Source organism: Ixodes scapularis, unplaced genomic scaffold (genome assembly GCF_016920785.2).
Source record: "Ixodes scapularis isolate PalLabHiFi unplaced genomic scaffold, ASM1692078v2 PGA_scaffold12__126_contigs__length_90152505, whole genome shotgun sequence".
NCBI classification, from domain to species: domain Eukaryota; kingdom Metazoa; phylum Arthropoda; class Arachnida; order Ixodida; family Ixodidae; genus Ixodes; species Ixodes scapularis.
In genome coordinates, this window is record NW_024609838.1 from 6459097 (window position 1) to 6478453 (window position 19357).

At 47.9% G+C, this 19357-nt stretch overlaps 1 protein-coding gene across 1 annotated transcript in view; it reads left to right on the forward strand.

Annotated features, from left to right (window-relative positions):
• The window catches only part of LOC115332211 (elongation of very long chain fatty acids protein AAEL008004), a 67085-nt gene extending 54017 nt beyond the window's left edge, over positions 1 to 13068 (forward strand). The window contains exons 2-6 of the mRNA XM_029994609.4: positions 4196 to 4366; positions 11334 to 11662; positions 11719 to 11824; positions 11884 to 12020; positions 12076 to 13068. Coding sequence (XP_029850469.1) covers positions 4309 to 4366; positions 11334 to 11662; positions 11719 to 11824; positions 11884 to 12020; positions 12076 to 12411 — 966 coding nt within the window. The 5' untranslated portion in view covers positions 4196 to 4308 and the 3' untranslated portion in view covers positions 12412 to 13068. The remainder of the gene's footprint in view (positions 1 to 4195; positions 4367 to 11333; positions 11663 to 11718; positions 11825 to 11883; positions 12021 to 12075) is intronic.
• Positions 13069 to 19357: the final 6289 nt, after the last annotated feature.

Consider the following 19357-nt stretch of genomic DNA (forward strand, 5'->3'; position numbering starts at 1 on the left):
CGTGCCAAATGTATCATTGTTACATAGTGCACGCTCTTACATTTGTTACGTGCATGCAATACAAAGGGATATCCAGCTCGCCTCTGTTGTAGATTCAAAAGTTTAAAGGGTCGACGTGCTACAACCTCGGTTTTCTCAGCGCTCCCCCTTTCCCAAGGTGCGAGGAGAGCCAAGTTGGGACAAGGTGAAAAGTGGAGAGGATGAGACGCGTGTCGAAGTCAGTGTTGGGAAGTACTTTAAGTACATTGTACTTAAAGTACTACTTCAAGTAGGTTTAGGAAACTTGTACTTTACTTGAAGTACATTTTCTGAGTACGTACTTGTACTTTACCTAAAGTATTTTTTTTTTCTGGTACTTTCTTAGGAAAGTAGAATTCCCGACTTCAAAGTACATTCCCCAAGTTTGGTTTTGTTAATTTTGCATCACGAAATGATGCTTTGTCAACTCCGAAGAAATACTGGGAGGGATATTCTACCCTCACCAGAAAAGTGAGCAGACGACGCACTGCTCCGTTTGTTCTGGGAGCGGCTTTCCCGTAGGTTTTTGAACTCTTGCTACTTCTCAGTCGGTCAGCGCAAGCGGGAAGGTTTAAAATATTAGGAGAGCAAAATTAATCACTATATCTAGCACCTGAGACCGTGGTGCGGATAAATTAAAATTTCAAGTCGAAGTAAAAGAGAACGGAGGAGAACGTCACAATGTTTTGAGACATTCTCTTTTGTCTTTTCCTTCGACTTGAAAGTTCCTTAATTTTTTCGCACCACAATCTCTCTTAGTACATTTAACCCCCTTGGGTGCAACAATCCAGTGTAAGCGACGCAAAATTCAGAAGAGGGACTTCTGAATTTGGCTCCATTCCTGAAAATAACTACACTGTGGCCACTTGACCCTATGAAATATTCGCCGCTGTTTATGAAAATAGACAGGTCATGCACTTGGGCAATGCATACCAGTTAAAAAATCACTGTACAAGCGAATGAAAGGGCATTGTGAGGGATTTTGTTAAAATGCTTGTACTTTACTTGAAAGTACATTGTATTTATAATACTTTACTTCAAGTACATCGCAACCAGTGTACTTGCTATTTTACTCGAAGTACATCACGTCTCATTTACTTCGTACTTTACTTGAAGTACCTTTTAGGCGTACTTTACCCAACACTGGCCGAAGTGACGTGCGAGCTCAGAACATCGCCGCCGAGCGTGTCACGTCCGAAAGGATCACCTGTCTAGCCAGTGTTAAAGATATTTCCACTGCCAAACTAGGACCGAAATTTAAAACCGTTTGTCGAATGTGTATTTCACAGAGCCGGTTGTATCTTGTAAAATTATAAAACGTATCTCCCTTTTTGTAAAAAGTAGGACCAGAAACTTTCCAGTGTCAACGGCGGACGTCGACGCAGACGGCCGAGTTGTGTGGCGGGCGGGTTTGGCGCACGTATCGATAGATGGCGCTAGGGAGCCAGAGTTGCGCGTTCATCCCCGTAGCGCCGTCTTTCCTGCATGGCATGTAGAGCCTGCTCCTCACGTGACTGGATTCGGCGAATAGCGGCGCCGCGCGTTCAAGGCGCGCGGCTTGTGCGCGACAAACACGCCAGGTGCTCATTCACTATTGGCCCTCTCTTCCCCCCCCCACCTTATTCACAACGCTTACACCTTTTGCTTTGGCAATAAATGTTTTACCACCACCACCACCACCACACGCGGCGCGCTCAAAAGCAGGGGAATATACACCGGGGCGCGAGCAACGTCTACTTTCCTGCACGGCATTTGAGTCTGCTCCTCGACCTCACGTGATCGGATCTCGGCGAATAGCAGCGCGACAGCACGTGGAAAACAGACACGCAACTCTGGCCGAGACCGAGATACTTTAATTGAGACATCGAGACCAGCTCGCGACGACCATGGTCTATTAAAATTAACATTGTATTTAAGCTTAAAAATAAATGCGAACAATAAAAACAGGACTTAAAAAAAACGCGGTTGCATAACGAAGGCGCTTTTGCTGCCAACGGATTTCGTCTACGTGTCGTCTACACCTTCCGACGCTGCTCGCCACGCCTTCTATAAATTTGTGCGCCAAATGCGCCCCGCCACTCGACTCGGTTGTCTGCGTCGCCATCCGCCGTTGACCATTTCAAGTTTTTAGGGCCCGCTTTTTATAGAAAGGGAACTACGTTTTGTAATTTTACAACATGAAACCGACCTGTGAAATACACCTTTGACGAAAAATTTAGGTCGCTACGTGCAGGCGCCGAGTCTTCTGGCCTAATTTAGATCGAACCTAGTTATTTCAGACACTTTATATATAGCCAGAGTTTAAATTTGAAAATTTTACTGTAGTGTAGGTATGAACATTCACAAAGCGCGCGTGTGCGCCACCCCGCTTCTAAAGTGGGCTTCCTTCCTAAGCACGCTGCTTCAATATTTGGACTTTTGGAAGTTTTGACTGCGGCGGGCTAGCCTCGTTGAACGCGCTTCTTACCAAACACGGCTGCACTGCGGAGAAGCAACACCCGCGGAAGCTATTCGCTACGGGTGTTGCTTCTCCACAATGCGCCCATGCTCGGTAAGAAGCGCCCTCAACGGGGCTAACCCGCCGCAATTAACACTTCGAAAAATACGAATTCATCTCGAAGCAAATATCGAAAAGCATATTATTCGATATACTATTCGAAAATTCGAATATTCGCACAGCATTAGCATCGTCGACTGAAAGGAGTCTGGCATTTCGCAACTGTATCGGTTGGTTCGTCGTTTTGGAGGGAAATTTTTTGAACTCCCTAAAGATGTGCTGCACCAATATTGGCTAAATAAGGTGTTGACTAAAATGTACGTGCAAATGCCGTTTGTTTTAGAGTTTTGCTTAAGAAGTGTTGCTGTCGGTTGGAGGCTCCAGCACGCAGCGCGTGTAATTACACTCGCAACATGCATATTACTTCGTGAATTCAATTCAATTACAGTTTAAACTACTTTGCTCCAAAAGTAGTTAATTTCAGTTTGAATTACTAGTGCAGAGAAAGAATGCACTACCCTTCGAAAGCAATGCCAGTACTTCGTAATTACCTTTCTTTGAGAGCTAGCCAACTTCACGGATGTATTTTTGGCCTCGAATTCTGAGTGTGATCCAAGGTTTGATTATTTTGCGCGACGCGCTCAAGATTAATCTCTTAATCGCGGCAGTTCAAAGCTTCCTGAAAATGGCCCGAAGATAAGCTAATTTTGGTTCTTTCTCTACGTATTAAAAGGTCGTTTTTTTTTTTTTTTTTTTTTTTTTTTTTTTTGTGGCGGACATTTCTCGTCGTTTTTGCGGATACTTCGAGGCGCTGTGCGCCCGCGTTCGGCGCCGCGCCTTGGCCACCGTGGCCCGGACCCAGTCGCGACCCCCGGTGCAAACCCAGGGGCCGGGACCTCTCCACCGCACGCGGGCGAAAACCGCCGAGTCACTGGGCAGTGGTCGCACACTAAAAGAGGGCTCTGCGCATGCCGAGAACGCCCAGAGACAAAGGTGGCAGCGCTCAGAAGCCGATTAGCAGCGAGATAAAATTGACAAAATCATAATGTTGTTTGGGACAAAATGACGAAGAAGGTTTGTAATTACGTCAGACTAATAAAAAAAAAAGCTAAAACACTTCTTAAAAAAAAAAAAGAGTTACAGGTGACTTTTGACCTATTTTATCTTGTAAATAATCTGAATATCACGTTCTTTTTCTCCGAATATGTAACTAAACGCGGGAAAACACGAAAAACCTTCGATCAGTCGTGACGTCATACTAGGATCTTTGGGCCGCCAAGTGCGTGTCGCTCGCGTGGGCAGCGTGTGCTGTACTTTGAAAATTAATTTCTGCAGCCTTCGTGCATTACATTGAAAAATAGTCGCGATATCCGTGATCCCGGAGGCCAAATTAAGACGATATGGGTGTTTTTCCTCAAATACAGAACCGCTTCAGTTTCCCTTTAATAAGCATGCTAGGTGCGTGGCCGGAATCGGCCTTATATTTCAAATCCAACGATCAAAACCCGTGCGTGATCTTCCTTCGCTGTGCCAGTGTGTGCGAATCGCCACGTGGCTCTACTTGTACAAAAATAATGTCGTTCGTTTTTGATAGTGTTGATAGAGTGTCGTGTTTCAATCTGGCGGCGCAGCGTACAGGTGGTCGGCCAGTGTGGCGACGGGCGCCTCGTTTTCCCGCAGGTGGCGCGGCCAGCGCGGCCGTCTGGTCACGTGAGTCTCTACCCGTGGAGTGGCACCCGGCTTGGTTCCAGCACTGACACTGTGCGCTCTGCGTCGGCCGTCGGGTGTCCAAGATGTACCACCTCCTGGAAGAAATCCGGGATTTTTACAACAAAACGCTCGAGAGCGGAGGTAAGCGCCCGGGGAGAGCTTTTTCATTCATTCTCGTACGCGCCCGGCCAACGCCTGCCGCCTAGGCCTAATGCCGGTTCGGCCGCCCGTACGCACGACCGCCGGCCTTTTCGGGGCCCGGGCCCCCGCCTCGCCGCGGTCCCGACCGCAACGCGCGATTCGGGGGCGTTCGTCGAGCACGCGGGGCGGAGGGCGGGGTCCGTGCTCGCTCGGCGGTCACCCCTCCCCGCCATCGCTTTTGGCCCGTGGCTCCGCCACACGCCCCCGAGTCTCGCGAGGTTGTCCCCCCGGAGCGGTCGGGGTGGCCCGCTGGCCCCCAGCGGGGCCCCGGTCGATGAGCGTCCGTGACCTCTTTCCACGCCTCCGAAGGGTTCCGGCCCGAAACGTCCGGCAGCAATGCCCCCGCGCCCTTCGCACGTGGGCTCGGGCCGGCCTCGCGAAGCTTTCCCCGACGCGTCTCGGCAACGGAATGCACCCGACGACGCTGCGAGACGCTGCCGAAACCGCACGGTTGGCCGCCCTTCTGAATCTGGCGCAGAAAAAAAAAAGCTCGCACCCTTCTGTTCGTGCTCCGGGGCAAAAGCCGACCGACCGAGGAGCTCGGTTTGCACGGGCCCGAGCGTGTGGAGACCACGCTCGTGTGGGGTCCAAGCGGTACTGGTCGGAGTAGACGCCAAGATCCGATAGGTCAAATCGAGCAGCTCAATCAAGTGCTATGTCGCAGCTTCCCTTGTCTTTCGCTGCGGGCCCCGACTAAACCAGTGTAGCTCACTGAATACGTCATGACCTTCCGCTTTTGAAATGTGCCTTTGAGTGCGCTCTGGCCGGTCTTGATGTCGCTGGCCTGCCCAAAGACGGGGCTTGGGTCGCCGGCATGCTACGAGCGCTTGACGGTTTCGACGAGGCTTGATGCAAGCTCGGGCCTGAGATTATAATGAAGTTTCCCCAATCTTGGCGAGGGGTGGCTGTTAGGCAGCCTAGCTTGCCGACCGTTTCCTGTTAGAAAGCCTAGCTAATCGAAAACAATCGGTAAAATAGGCTGCCAAAAAAATGGTGCTTCGCTTGGGGGACACTTTAATATAATCTCGGGTGTGAGCTTGCACCAAGCCTCGTCGGAAGCGCCAAACGCTCAGCATGCCGGCAGCACAGGCCCGTCTGTGGATGAGGCCTTAAAACAGTCGGGCGACGTTGATAGCCACCGACCTATGGCGACACGAAGCGTGGCAGACTCACCAATGGAGTGTTGGAACGACCTCTGGGAGAGAGGCCACCCCATGTTCCGGCAACGGATGACCGACTGCAGTGCTCATACTTCTCGGCGGTCGGGATTTGCATGCCTCCAAACTCTCACATTGTGCGTGCCTTGCACAAGGCGTTACGTCTTGCTGCTGGTCGTAGCTCTTCTTGCCCAGGACAGATTTAGTTGTGTCAAGTGAACGCTGCTCCAAACTATGCACCACAATGGGAGCCGAAGGGTATCCCTGCAAGCCACGCATGGTCAATCTTCTTTGTTAAAGGGGTCATGAAACACTTTTCCAACTTTTTCCTGTTTAGCTTTCCTCGTCAACTCATAAATCGTGCATTCTACCAAACAATTCACGAAGACTGAAAGTGGGGAGTCCCCTCTTGCTCGGTCTCTCGTTTGTGTAGCCAGACACAACCATTCTCCCCCTAGAAGATTAGCCCGTTGCTCAAAATTCAGACAAAAGTTGCTTTCCCCACCCTGTTCAACCCGAAGCTGACAGTGCTGTGGAAGCTATGTGCTAGTTGGGCCAGCCACACTTTTCGCCACGTGATCACGCTCTCTCGCGCATACCCACGTGCAGAGAATGAGGTCAGGTGATGAAAGGGAGGCGGCTGATTGGTCCGGCAAGCGTGTAGCTTCCAGCACAATGTCGGCTTAGAGGTGAAGGGAATAAGTGAGGTCCGGTGTTGTGCGACATGCGTTTAGAGCCGGGACGCGCTTTGGGGACTGTGGATGTATCACAGTGAAAAGGCAGAGAGCATATGAAGGGAAGGAGGTACAAAATAGTCCGCTGTGTTTTCAAATTTTCGTACCGAAAGTCGGGCTATTGACTTTCTACCTTTTTTCTTTTGGCCCACTGAACACTGTGCTATTAGTAAAACCGCAATCTAAATTGATTTATCCCAGCTAGGGATGCCGCAAGCCACCCCAGGTTTGAATTCGAAAGGCTTCAATATTTTCGCACCGAACTCATGTTCGATTTCGAAAAGTCTCGATATTTTCGACCGTAGGGAGACTCGAATTCGAAAAATTCGCAACTTTCCAAAATCGTGGGGTTTCGAATTCAAAAAGTTTGAAGCTTTCACGGTTTCGAAAAGTTAGAGTTTGATTATTTAGAATATTTCGAACTTCCCTAATTTTAAATTCGAATGTTTTGAATTTCTTTGGATCTAAAATTCGAACGTTTCGAATTTTTAAACTGCTCCCCTACCCACATGCATGCTGGTAGTAATCCGATCGAACGCCGCCCGAGTGACGCTGGCATATAGTAAGTTTAGTTTGTACATAATGCAAGATCCTGAGATGGAATGAAATTTGAAAGAAAAAGTGTAAGAAGACAGAAAAAAGGGGACAGGACAACATCTCAAACTCAACTCGGCTGAAAACTCGGCTCAGGACAACGTCTCAAACTCAACTCGGCTGAAAACTCAGCTCAGGACAAGGTCTCAAACTCAACTCAGCTGAGTTTGAGACGTTGTCCTGTCTCGTTTTTCTTTCTTCTTACACTACTTCTTGCGAATTTCATTCCCAGTCTCGGGATTTTGCATCATGATCAACATACACTAGCTCGCCTGCACCTTGACAATTTTTTTGTTTGTAATTGCTTTGGCGGTTTATTTTCTGGGGCGGAAGAAACGCCGAGCAAAAAGCACAGAAGCTGACGCAACTTGAGGTCCAGGAGCGTTCTACCATACCAGTGGCATCGGAAGAGGAAAAACGGGGGGGGGGGGGGGGGGGGGGGTGAGCTCCAGTCTCTCTCCCCCCCCCCCCCCCCCCTCGCAGATATTTCGGACTGTTAAAGAAAACAATACGGGGAAAGAGGGCATGGTCGAACTATTAATCTGAAATTATTTATGCATATGTATAGCTACTGTCACTCTTCACTGCATAAAATATAGCGTAGATAATCATTGTTAAGGCCAGTTCTCACATGCAGCAAAACGCTGATGTAATGCTGCTCACTTGCCATCAGGTACTTATCGTATGCCATGAGCAACAGTTTTGACGGTGCGATACAAAGCTGGTGAACGCTCCCGTCGGCACATGCTTAGCACGAGGTCAGCGCTATGCTTGTTGCACTCCGCTGCGTGTGTGAACAGGCCTTTAGAAACTCGTTGTCAGGAGGCACTACTCGTCACATGCTCGGTGGCTCGAAAGTTCAAAGCTACGTCTTTTCGATCTAAATAACTGTGCCGTTGGTAAAAAATAATCAATAAATAAATATAACAATAAATGCAAAAATAAAAAGCTGGAGAGAAAAAAAAACTATCAAGAACCCGCTGGAAGTGTTGTATTCTTGCATATTCAGAGGCCCAGAACTATGAAACAAGTTTCTCCTAGCAAAATGTGTACAGGCCAAAGGAAACACGTCCCAAAAGCGTAAAATGAGAAAAAAAAAAAAAAATTTATGACGCGTTGAACTTTAACAATTTTAGAAATCTTCCCCCATGTGTTAATTTATTCCTCAACGTAAAAAAACAATCAATACATTATTTTGTATTCTGCAGATGGTAATGATATGTACTGTCTCTGGTGTTAATTTAAATGAGATACCCAAACAGTGTAGGCGAAAAAAATTACCAAGTTTAGGGCATAATTGTCCGTAGGTACATGTTGGGATATTTATTCGAAACTGGTCTTGAACAATAATCATATCTTAAGACGACGCTCACCTAGGCTATATATAGATCATTCTTAAAAAGTTTGACATCTCTACCATAAATAGCTTCGGCATATAGCGCGCTTCAAATATGGCACAAACGTCAATTGTCAAAAACCCGTCGTCCTCCCTCGCTCCTTCGGGAATCTATTTTTCTAAAACCAAGCATGCCAGACTATTGAAATAAACGGCATTGTCTTTCGCAAGGAATGCATCACCCCATGTAAAATTGCGAAAAAAAAAATTATGAATGTACCTCCCTGCTTGAATCCAAATGAAACCGCCTGCCAGTCTTTCGAAGTTCGACGAGCTTCGACCTTTTACCCTAAAAGTTCGAAGTTCGTCGAACTTTTGACTTTTCAGGTATCGAGAGTTCGACAATATTCGATTTCTTTAGATTAATAAGTTTGAAAATTATCAAATTTCTCAGCGTAGGAAGTTTGAAAAGCTCAGATTTTTTTAGTGCAAGAAGTTTGAAAGTTCGAAAATCATTGAATTTTTAGTCTCAAGTTCGAAAGTTCGACAAGCATCTAATTTTGCAGCGTAATAAGTTCAAAAATTCGAAAAGCGCCGAACTTCTTAGTTTAACAAGTTAGAAAATTCGACTTCCGTCGAATGTCTCAATATGGAAAGTTCGAAAACTCGAAATCTTTCGAACCGCATGATTCGATCATCGAGATTCGAAAAAAGTTTGCGGCATCCCTAATCCCAGTCCAAAATTCGTTTCACGGGCCCTTTAAGGTGGCTGCCTTGTTAATTAGTATGCTATTGGGCATCCAGGGAGCAAACGGGGCCTGCTGCACTTGGACATTCGGTCGTTGGCTAGACCACTGCCGTAGCACCTATCCTGGTGGCTGTACTCTTCCTCGTTGCGATACAATGCTTGCACTGCCTTGAGAATAGCGCTTCCTCGAAGCAGGTTTTTCATTTATTTGAGTTAACCTGCAGTGCCCAACGGGCATTATTGTGACAATCTGACAGAGGTATCGACATACAAATCTATGCAAATATGTGCAGGAATATATCTACAAATATATGAGCATAAATATGTAAACTTGACTATCGAGGAAACATATCTTAACTTAGGAACAAAAGCACTAATGACGTTTGTTTAACAAAGATTGAAGAAAAGAGTATTCAGAATGCTTTGATACAATATTGGTGGGTAGCCGATGCCATTCTCCAATGTATGTGGAAATGAAAAAAGTAGAGTATTTGAAAGCATCAGTTTTTGCGAGCGTTGTCTATGCTTCGTGAAATAAAATATTGCGGTTACGAATATATACTTCTTTCCATTCTTGTATGTTATGCATTAGCCTTGACTGAAGACATGTCTACGAAAATATAGTGGCTTAAATTGTTCATTTCTGATGGTACTGATGTTTTTATTGTACCCCTACTCTAGAAACGAATCTTGCAGCTTTGTTTTGCACTGTTTTAGTTTGATCGATATGCGCACAAAAAGAATCCTAAATTGCACAAAAATATTTTTTTTGGTCATTACTGTGATTGTTTTTTTTTTTTTTAATATTTTCTATTAGCTTTAGATGTAATCTGCTCAATGTGTGCTTTCCAGGTAAGGTGTAGAGAGAAAAATGTGCCAAAAATACTGGGCTGCTAGTGCTTGAGCCTGCCACGGTCATTCGTTTGGCGGCCTACTTTTCGGCTTTATGAAGAGTGCCGAGCTGATGTCTGTGAAGAGATTTCCAAAGGTACCATGTGACCTTGCAGCATCTCCACAGAGATTTTAGCACACTGAAAGTGGGATCCTTGGATCCTAGAAAGAGCAGTACTTTGCAGACTTTGGTGGGCAGCACATTTTTACGAGTTGTAGAGAGGCTTCACCAGATTCTTCCTCTGTATGGGTGGAGGAACAGTTGGGGCTATGCCTTTTGAATCTGGCTTTCACCATCTATCCTAGAAAGTTTTACAGCCCTCTAAATTTTAGAGAAGATTCGGTTTCTCAATTTGTCCAACTCGTCCTTTTTGCGTAATGTCATAGTTCCCAGACCTCTTCTGCTAACCACCGCCACATTGTTATTCTAATCCCTTTGTCCTCCATCCTTCCATTGACTGCTCCCGCGAAATCTGTTACTTCTTCGGGGAAGATGGGACCAGACCTCGTGTGCTTTATAACTGCCTATTCTATTGTCTCGTTCTTCACTTGGCATATTGCACTTAATTTGTTCATTTCCTGATATTTAAGCTCAGTATGTCTTCGTCCCTATTGCTCCTGTTCTAGCTTTCAAGAACAGTAATAAGCTTCCTCATTGGTGATCCAACACCTGTCCCTTCCTTGCGTCTCGTTTTGGTGACCTGCACGTTGGTAAAGCCGATTTCCCTCGTATTCTTTCCTTCACATTTTGCTTTCTTTCACTTGGTTTTCTACCCGGGTAGTCCGCTTGTCTCTGTTCTCTTGGTACTTCGGTTTGTTCCTTTTGTGTTCACTTTTAGCGTTGAAATGCTCTCTTCCCTGCCCACCATGTACCGTTTGTTTTGGTCGGCCCTTGTTCAGTCTAGCCTAGCTCTCGACCTTCGAGGGATATCCCACCTTTGTACCGCTTGGTTTGGTATGCTCCCAGTGCCCTCTGCCAGATGTCTAAGCTTGACAGAAATATGGACTTGGTGCTCGGTACACCACATTCCCAAATGAGTGCCAGCACCCTCGTCGTACCTGCCATTCGGCTTGCCACGAGGTTAGTGCAGTTGTGGACAGTGCGCGAGAGGTACCGATGGCAAGCTTATAAAAAGCCTCAGGAATGCGCTGTTCAGGAGGTTCTTCTCCGTAGCTCAAAGGTGCGACACAGACAGCTGATTGGAAGCAGATTTCCGGGAACTTTGAGTTGCGGCACTCGATTGGTTGATACTTGGAGTGGTCTGTGGAATGGGCACCGAGAAGCAGCTTTCCACAGATAGTCCAGGTAAACTGCCTGCCTGCCTTCGAACAATGAGTCAGTGGGAGGAAGGGCAAAGTGTCTACAGAAGCCGTGATTGAGTCACCGGGAGGAAGGGCAAAGGGTCTACAGAAGCCGTGATTGGTGATGCCCTCTTCCCCCATGCAGATGCCCGGGTCCAGGAGTGGCTGTTCATGCAGAGCCCATGGCCGACCCTGACCATCTGCCTGTCGTACGCCTACCTGGTGAAGGTGCTAGGGCCCTCGCTGATGAAGAACCGGGAGCCGATGCAGCTGCGCTGGATCATGGTGGGATACAACTTCTTCATGGTGGCCATCAGCCTGGTCATCTTCCTGCTGCTGGGCTTCTACGGCTGGTTTGGACACTACAACTGGAAGTGCCAACCCGTGGACTACACGGAGAGTAGCGAGGCCATCCTCATGACCCATCTGTCCTGGTGGTATTACATCTCCAAGTTCGTCGAGTTTGTCGACACGGTGAGTGGGAGCCAAAGGCCCCCGGCGGGACCTGACCCCTGGCTCTTCCTTCCCAGATATTCTTTGTGCTGCGCAAGAAGTTCACTCACATCTCTACACTGCACGTCATCCACCACGGCATGATGCCCATGAGCGTCTGGTGGGGGGTCAAGTTCACGCCCGGTGAGTGGCGGCTGGCCGGCCCGCCCTGCGGCCTCTGAGCCCTGTGTTTCTCCCTGCAGGAGGCCACAGCACCTTCTTCGCCTTCGTCAATAGCTTCGTGCACATCCTGATGTACTTCTACTACGGCCTGGCGGCCATCGGGCCCAACATGGCCAAGTACCTCTGGTGGAAGCAGCACATGACCACCATCCAGATGGTGAGTCCGTAGTGTGTCCCCCGCGCCCCGGCCAAGCTCACCCCTTCCCCTGCAGGTGCAGTTCATCGCCATCTTCGTGCACTCCTTCCAACTGCTGTTCCGGCCGGACTGCAACTACCCGCGGGGCTTCATGTGGTGGATTGGCTTCCACGCCATCATGTTCTGGTTCCTCTTCTGGGACTTCTACAAGAACACCTACTTTGCCAAGCGCCTCAAGGGGGCCGCCCTGGGACGCTCTGCCACTGCCAATGGCCGGGCGGCCAGCAACGGTACGGCCAACGGCACCAACGGTTACCTGAAGCACGCCTCCAACGGCCGCAACGGCGGCTTCCTGGACGGCTACTGCCAGCTGAGCGGCCTGCAAGACTGGGAGGACCAGAAGCGCGACTGAGGTCCCACAGACTGCCCCCCAGGGGGCCTCCTCTGCACGGCCCATCGGGGCCCCACACACGGCCGGGACCACGGGCCTCCCGGGCCGTGTAGGCTGCTCTAGCACTAATTTTATACGCGCACGGTTAGCCCGACCGGCGAGGACGACGGCGACGGCACGACCACCGGCGACGCGGGGGACGTGCGTGTGCGTGTGCGAGTGTTTTTTTTTTTTTTTTCTTCTAGGTTTGTTTGTTTTGTTTTTTTGCAAATGACTAGTTTTGTACACAGTGTATAAAACGCAAAGGTTTACAGTGACTGTTCCTCCGGGTGCGTGAGTGCTGTGGCGGCCCGCGACGAAGAGTATGTGGTGTGTGCCGCTCCGGAGGTGGGGGAGGCAATGCCCCGAGCGGGAGGCCCTCGAAAAGCGCCTCCGCACACGTGCCGGTGTCTGCCGGTGTTGCCCAACGCGGGGACCAAGCGGCACCTCCGCGGCTTCTTTTGCTCCCGGAGGCCTCCGACGGATGCGAGTGGACGACCGGCGGAAGTTCCCTGGCCTCGTGGATGCAGCTTGGACTTCGGGTGGGGAATGTGCTCCCGCTCGCGTGCCCCTCGGTCCGGAGGAGTGGGGAGAGCGGGGCTACCCGCTCGTTTCAATAAAAAAAAGGTTGGAACAAAACTGTCTTGCCGTGCTGGAAGCTGTCGGTGTGCTTGGTTAAATGATATTCGTTTTTTACTCGAAAAAATGGTGCTTCTGGTTCGGCTCAACTGGCCTGCATCGTTCGTCTGTGCTTAACGCGTTTCACCGATTGTCGAGCGAGATTCGAAGTTGTTGCGTTCAGTGCCACCAGTATTTTTAGGGCTATCAAAAGCCTGGCTTTCATAGTTTAGAATTGGGAAAAAAGGATGCTGCGAAAGCTGCGGAAAATGTGCTCCCCGGTAGGTGGAAACTGTCACTGCGGAACAGTTTTTATTTCATTGGAATCCAATGCAATCCATGTCCTTCCCCCGACCCGTGTTGTACTCTCATTCTAAAGTCTCGGAAGCACTCTGCACTGTACGCAGGGGGGAAGAACCTGCAAGGTTTCCTACTTTTGCAAGATTTCCAGGAGCGTGTGCATTGCTCTAGCTTTTACAGTTTTTGTTGCCAACGATGTGCCACTCGAATTCCACATTTTGAATTTTGGCGAGACATTCTTTCCTGCTTTAAAAAGGAACCATTAATTCCGGGCTGTCAAACACTTTAGAAATGTCAGGATTGCGTGCATGCAGTTCCAGAGAGGGAGACAGGCTTCTGCTAAGCGGAGTAAATGTATAGGCTTTGCTTGCAGAACCAGAGTATAGCATTCCTTTTCCTTCTGCCACCAACTCCGCATTGGCAGAGAAGTAGTCACGTGCGCCGAACTGGAGCTAACCTTCACGAGGGAAGACTATTTTGCAGATGCCTAGTTTTGGGCAGAGCAGGTTTCTGGCTTAGAGTTTGCAAAAAATACATCCTACACTAAAAGCAAACAAACTTGAAGGTTCCTTGACCATTGCAGATTATGTATAACCACTGGGTACAGTATAATCAGTTTTATAACGAGCGATTTTTTCAAACATGTTTAGAGAGTCTGGAAAGCGGACAACACAGGACGATTTGGCTCGCATCTGCGGCGCTTGTGGAGTCATGCGCGATCGGCACATCTGGGCACCTCCAACCAGAAAACGATGCGTAGCTGCACCTTTCAAGGGGATGTTGGTTTCGTTGGCTGCTATATTCTACCGATGGCATGGAAAAAAACGACAAATGACAATGCGTCGGCGTGTCGCTGCATTGTATTTTGTCTGCTCCGCATGTGACAGTACGCTACCTCACAGCCACGTCATTCGTGCCTCCAAATCTCCTGGAGAACCGACGGTCGCTTCCCGCAGTGCGGCCTTGGATGCAACATGGCCGCCCTGGGACCATTGTTGCCATACCCTGCTCCGCAAGCAGAGCATATGCAGTCGCTGCACCGCTAAGCACGGCAGTTGTGATACCAACTGGCTGGAATGAGATTTTACATTTCACATGTAGCTGCCAAGTCCAATAGTTCCAATTTATGCGGGCTGTGCACACAGGGTATGTGTAAACTTGTGTGTGGCCTGAAGTAGAGGAAGATCCATTGATGGATTCTTTGGGAATGCGTCGGCATGACCGTTCGAAAGCACCACACGCCCCCTTTAGACCCCTTCACTTTTCGGTTTTGACTTTCTCTTTTTGCTTCCTCCATTATTTGCTGCCCCTTTTTGGCTTCGTTACGGGGTCAATGCTAGTGTTTCCCAGGGACCATGGTAACACATTCGCTAATAAATCTTCAATTTTCTGTTGCCGTCTAGAATGTTTACATCGTGCCTGAACAGGTAGAAGAGGAGTACACACGAAGTTGTACTCCTCTTTCACGCTCGGAGATGCTCTTTGTCTAGCTCGGCTGGCCGCATTTCAGCCAGCCAAGCTAGACGCTGCTTCCGTTCCTCTGTAGCGTTCGCCTGCCTTGCACGCTTTGGAGCGGCATACGCTGCTTTCGCTGTTCACCGGTTTTGGCAGCCCGTCTCCCTTGTTCACAATCCGTCTCCTTTCGCCGCCTACTTGGACCAGCACTAGTACTTGGTTCACACCCCATTTTGTAGCGCATACCGATAGAAGACATTTAGGATATAAGCGTAACCGTCGCACAGTCTCGTTTTGTCACCCCTTTATTTTTTTATTTGCAGGTTGAAACGTTATATTATTTTTTTCGTTGCCCGTACCAGGTGGATTTACTTCCATTTCACGATAACTAGGCAAACTGTGGAGGCTAGTGCCCCGCGACCCAATAAGAACGTCGGAGTGAGGCACGTGATCCGACGTCGCAGGAGATTTTGTAACCACGCCAATTGCGAGGCCCAGAGGAACCGGCTCTTATATTTGTTATTTATTCTTCATATCTTCAAGTTATACGTGGAATCACGCAAGTTGACATTCAAAGAAAAAGGAGCCTAGAACTACTCTTTGTCGCAGAGGGCCCTGTTGATGTGGTGGTAATGAGGCCCCGGTGGCCTCGGCCATGGAGTCATCACGTGCCTTGATCCGGTGCCCTTATTGGGTTGAGGGGGCCACAGCCTCCACAGTTCGCCAAGTTATCGTGAAACGGAGCACAGGAGCGAGAGTAAGTGAAAAACATCTATACTATACACGTTTGCAAGTCCGGCTTCAGGGCGCTGCCATCTTGCTCAGCTGGGATGCGCTTGGACACTTCGTAATCCGATTACGAAACCTTGCTGAAGTGTCGTGATCAGATTATGGCCTCGCCCAAGGGCGCCTCAACTGAGCAACATGGCGTCGCCCTGAAGCTGGACTTGCAAACATGTATTAGCCCCGAGAAATTCGCGTGGCGCCCCCTTACGGCGAACCGGGGTGATGTCACGGCGAGGACCAGAGGTTTTCCCCCACTCGCGCCGATCACCCTGTGGAGGCTGTGACAAGGTTAGCTGTCTGCGCGCTTCGTTTCTATTAAATTTTTTGTGCGTGTTTTTTGTAGGAAGCGTAAATTTTCACATGTGGCTTTATCGAGGTATGGCCTGCAGCTGCAGGCAAAACTTACCAACATTGCAAGCCTGGTTGACGGGGCAGGCAACGTATGAATCGCAGCTGGTGTACGAAAATAAAGAAATGGGGCCACAATTGCAGGAGCATCACTATATATTTATATCTCGCACAATAAATGCTGTTGATTACCTGAATGTATTGGCAGGTTATGTATACTATTTCGTGTCTTTTTTTTTTTTGTATCTCTATTTTTAAACAAGATCGCCGAAGCAAGAAAGCTGCAAGCTGTTCGAGCAACATGCTAAATACAGTCGGGGCCATGGAGAGAGAATCACAAGTGAGGCAGCCCAAGTACAGGGGCAAAGTAAACAAAGAAGGAACATTTATTTATAAACATTGCTCGCATTTGACCTTTGCTGGATTCCAATAGTATTTCAATGGACTCCACTGGTGGTATCTGTGGGCTTGTTTATATCATTCCTCAAGTAATGTACAACAAATGTAAGCCAAGGTGTCTAGCTCGTTATTAGTCCCTTAGGCTCCAAAATTGAGATTTTAGCTAAATCAAATTATTCTGAAGCTAAAATACCAGAAGCTTTAATCACGCAAACAGTCGCCCTTCACAGGTTTCACGATTTCTCCTACTATTGCAGCATCTACCACTAAACAGCCGTCCGAATGCTTGGTGTTCCTCCTGTTTTCCTCTGTTGTGAGAGAGTCGCTGTAGGGAGCTGGCAGGCTGAGGAAGTTTTGGGGGACTTGCAGCAGTGTCTCTTTTAATTTGAAATGACAATTTAAACTGAACAGTGTACTTTCCGAATACCCAAGGCTGAAATAAAGAAAGAATGTCAGGAAAAAGTATAAACATTCCAAATTACGGTACTGTTGCTGTGCATATTTTGGACAGTTCAATACATCTCGTACAGGCAACTGGGGGCAGTTCGGCCGTTTTCCCTGCTGCCATACAAACTCATTCCCAGTAATTGTGCATCTTTTAAAAAATAAAATATACCTGCATACGCATCTGAATTAATTCACGAAGAAGCTACCTTTATGTAAAACAACCCTGTTCTACAAGCACCTCAAAGGCCTTCAGACCCAGGGCCTTTAAAACATCTGCGATTCAGCGCAAGCAAAGTGGCATGCGCGGAGTCGGGGCCGCGAGCTAATTTGCCGACCCCCCAAAAGCCCTTGATAAAAAAAAAACAAAAAAAAAACATTTCAAATGCTTGCAAAGTGGTATGTAAGATTCTTCTAAATCATGAACATGCAAGGAATAGAATTCCAGCGTCTGAAACACTTACTCCGCCGCTTCACCGACCCCTCGCAAGATTGCCTTGTGTCGTGTGAACGGACGGAGAGGTTCATCGGCGGAATTTCCACCGCCGATACCTTTCGGGATTTGTAACCCAGTTATAAAGGTAGAAGTGACAAGCAGGCTCATAAAATGTACGGAAGCATGTCAATATCGGCCTACCCCAGCGTTTTGTACACAGGGTAAACGAGGTACCGCTCCTTGAAGTGCTTGGGGCACACAACTCCAAACCAACACACCGGTGCAGGGAAGCAAGCCGGATGCGAGATTGCAGAGCGGAGTCGTGGAATCCTTCCCCTGACGTCACGGTATACCTCACCCAATCAGGGTGCGGCGACCGCAGCGACGCTTGTGTTCGCTCTCGGGGCTAATAGACTGTTTTACTCTGGGTAGCGCCATTTTGAATACCGCTGCGCCATCTAGCGAGTGTCAGGTTCCGCGGACCGTGCCGAGTGGTTAGAAAGTCAAAAGTGCTCTTCTGGGTGCCGCTCCCGCGTTGGATGTGCTGGTTGGGTGCTTCGAAGTGCTGGGAATCGGACTTGGGTGCGTCTTGTAATCTTGCGTCTTGCGAATGGAGTTTTTGAAATTGATGCCAAAAAGAGCGGCACCGAATGCGCCATTGATAGAAATTGGAGGCATGTACTCAAAATATTCTTTCAGTTTACAGCCATGGAATTTTTGGTTATTTTAGATTTAGTACACCGAGAATATCTTTGCATCTTTTGTCATCGACGACTATAAAATATAATGTGAACAGGGACGCTTGAAATAAGAACATTGCAGGGAATGATCGAAAGAAGCTCCCTCTGGCTTGCAAATGTTTATAAAAGTTTTAATTAAGGATCCTGTGTCGACGTGTGCTTGTCTAGAACTGATAACAGCGAAGTCGAGATGGGCCCATTGCAGCAGCGAGTCGATTTATGATTTAACGATTTGAAATCGATGCATGAGCATGTTTCAGCAATAGAAGTTGAAGTTTTTTGCCCAGCTACGTTATGTACTATAATTTGCTAAATAAGAATGCAGTCACATTTTGACGGTCAACTTAAGTTTACGGCTCTTGACTATGACACAGAAGATAGCAAATAAGAAAAACCAATAAAACTAATTTTTCAACAATTTCAAGCCACGCCTGGTAGCGAAATGAGCCTTCAACTAAGCATTGTAGATGATAAAATAGTGTCAATGTCACTACCGCAGGATATCAGCATTAAAATAGATCAAGTGACAAAAATTTACAAGCTGAAACAGCGATTTTCATGAGAAAACTTGCACCCACTTGTGAGCGCATACCCGTTCATCGACGGTGCAGCAGGGAGTTCGTTGCACGCTCTATTCACGAAATGCTCCGAGCACACTCAAAAGGATGGCGTCGGGGAAAAGTCTTTTCTGTTTACGGACGCAACCCACTGCTGCTAAAGATTTTGGTCATTTGGAAAGCGATGGAGTTATAAGACATTGCAGCCGCAATTGCCTTGTCGGATCAATGGAAGACACTGCAGCCACAATTGCCTTGTCGGAACAATGGTCGGCGGTACTTGACACCTTTATCAAGGGGCTATAGTGGGGCTAGAGCCGTGTGTTGGGAGAGTTTGGCCATTAATTGGTTTGAATATGCGAGCATTTCGTGGTCCAAAACTCTAAAAATACAAATTGACTGATTTAAGCCATTTTAGCATTGCTAAAGTAAAAAGGGGTAACTGTTGGTGAATGAGAGCTTGGTGCAACTGAGAACTTGGCGGAAGCACAAATGACAAAAAATGTTTGTCCTGTCCGTCCTTTTCGTTAAACTCTTTCGTATTTTTAAATCTATTACCAACGCGCTCAATCGAAGTTTAATAAACAAATGTGCGCTCCAAAGAGCAAACAGCGTAGTTGCAACATTGCTGCTGCTAGACTGAATGCTTCTATTTCACGCTTTAAATGTTGTTTCCAATATTGCAACGTCCAGGTCTGCTGACTGGTCGACGCTGTGTCACACTTTTAGTTTACGCTCTAACTGCAAGGGGAATATTCGGCACTGGCAGCGGCCTCTGTTGTGCCCATTTGCCAAACTCGCCCAATGTATGGATCTGGGCGCAGCCAGAGCCGTATATTTCATTT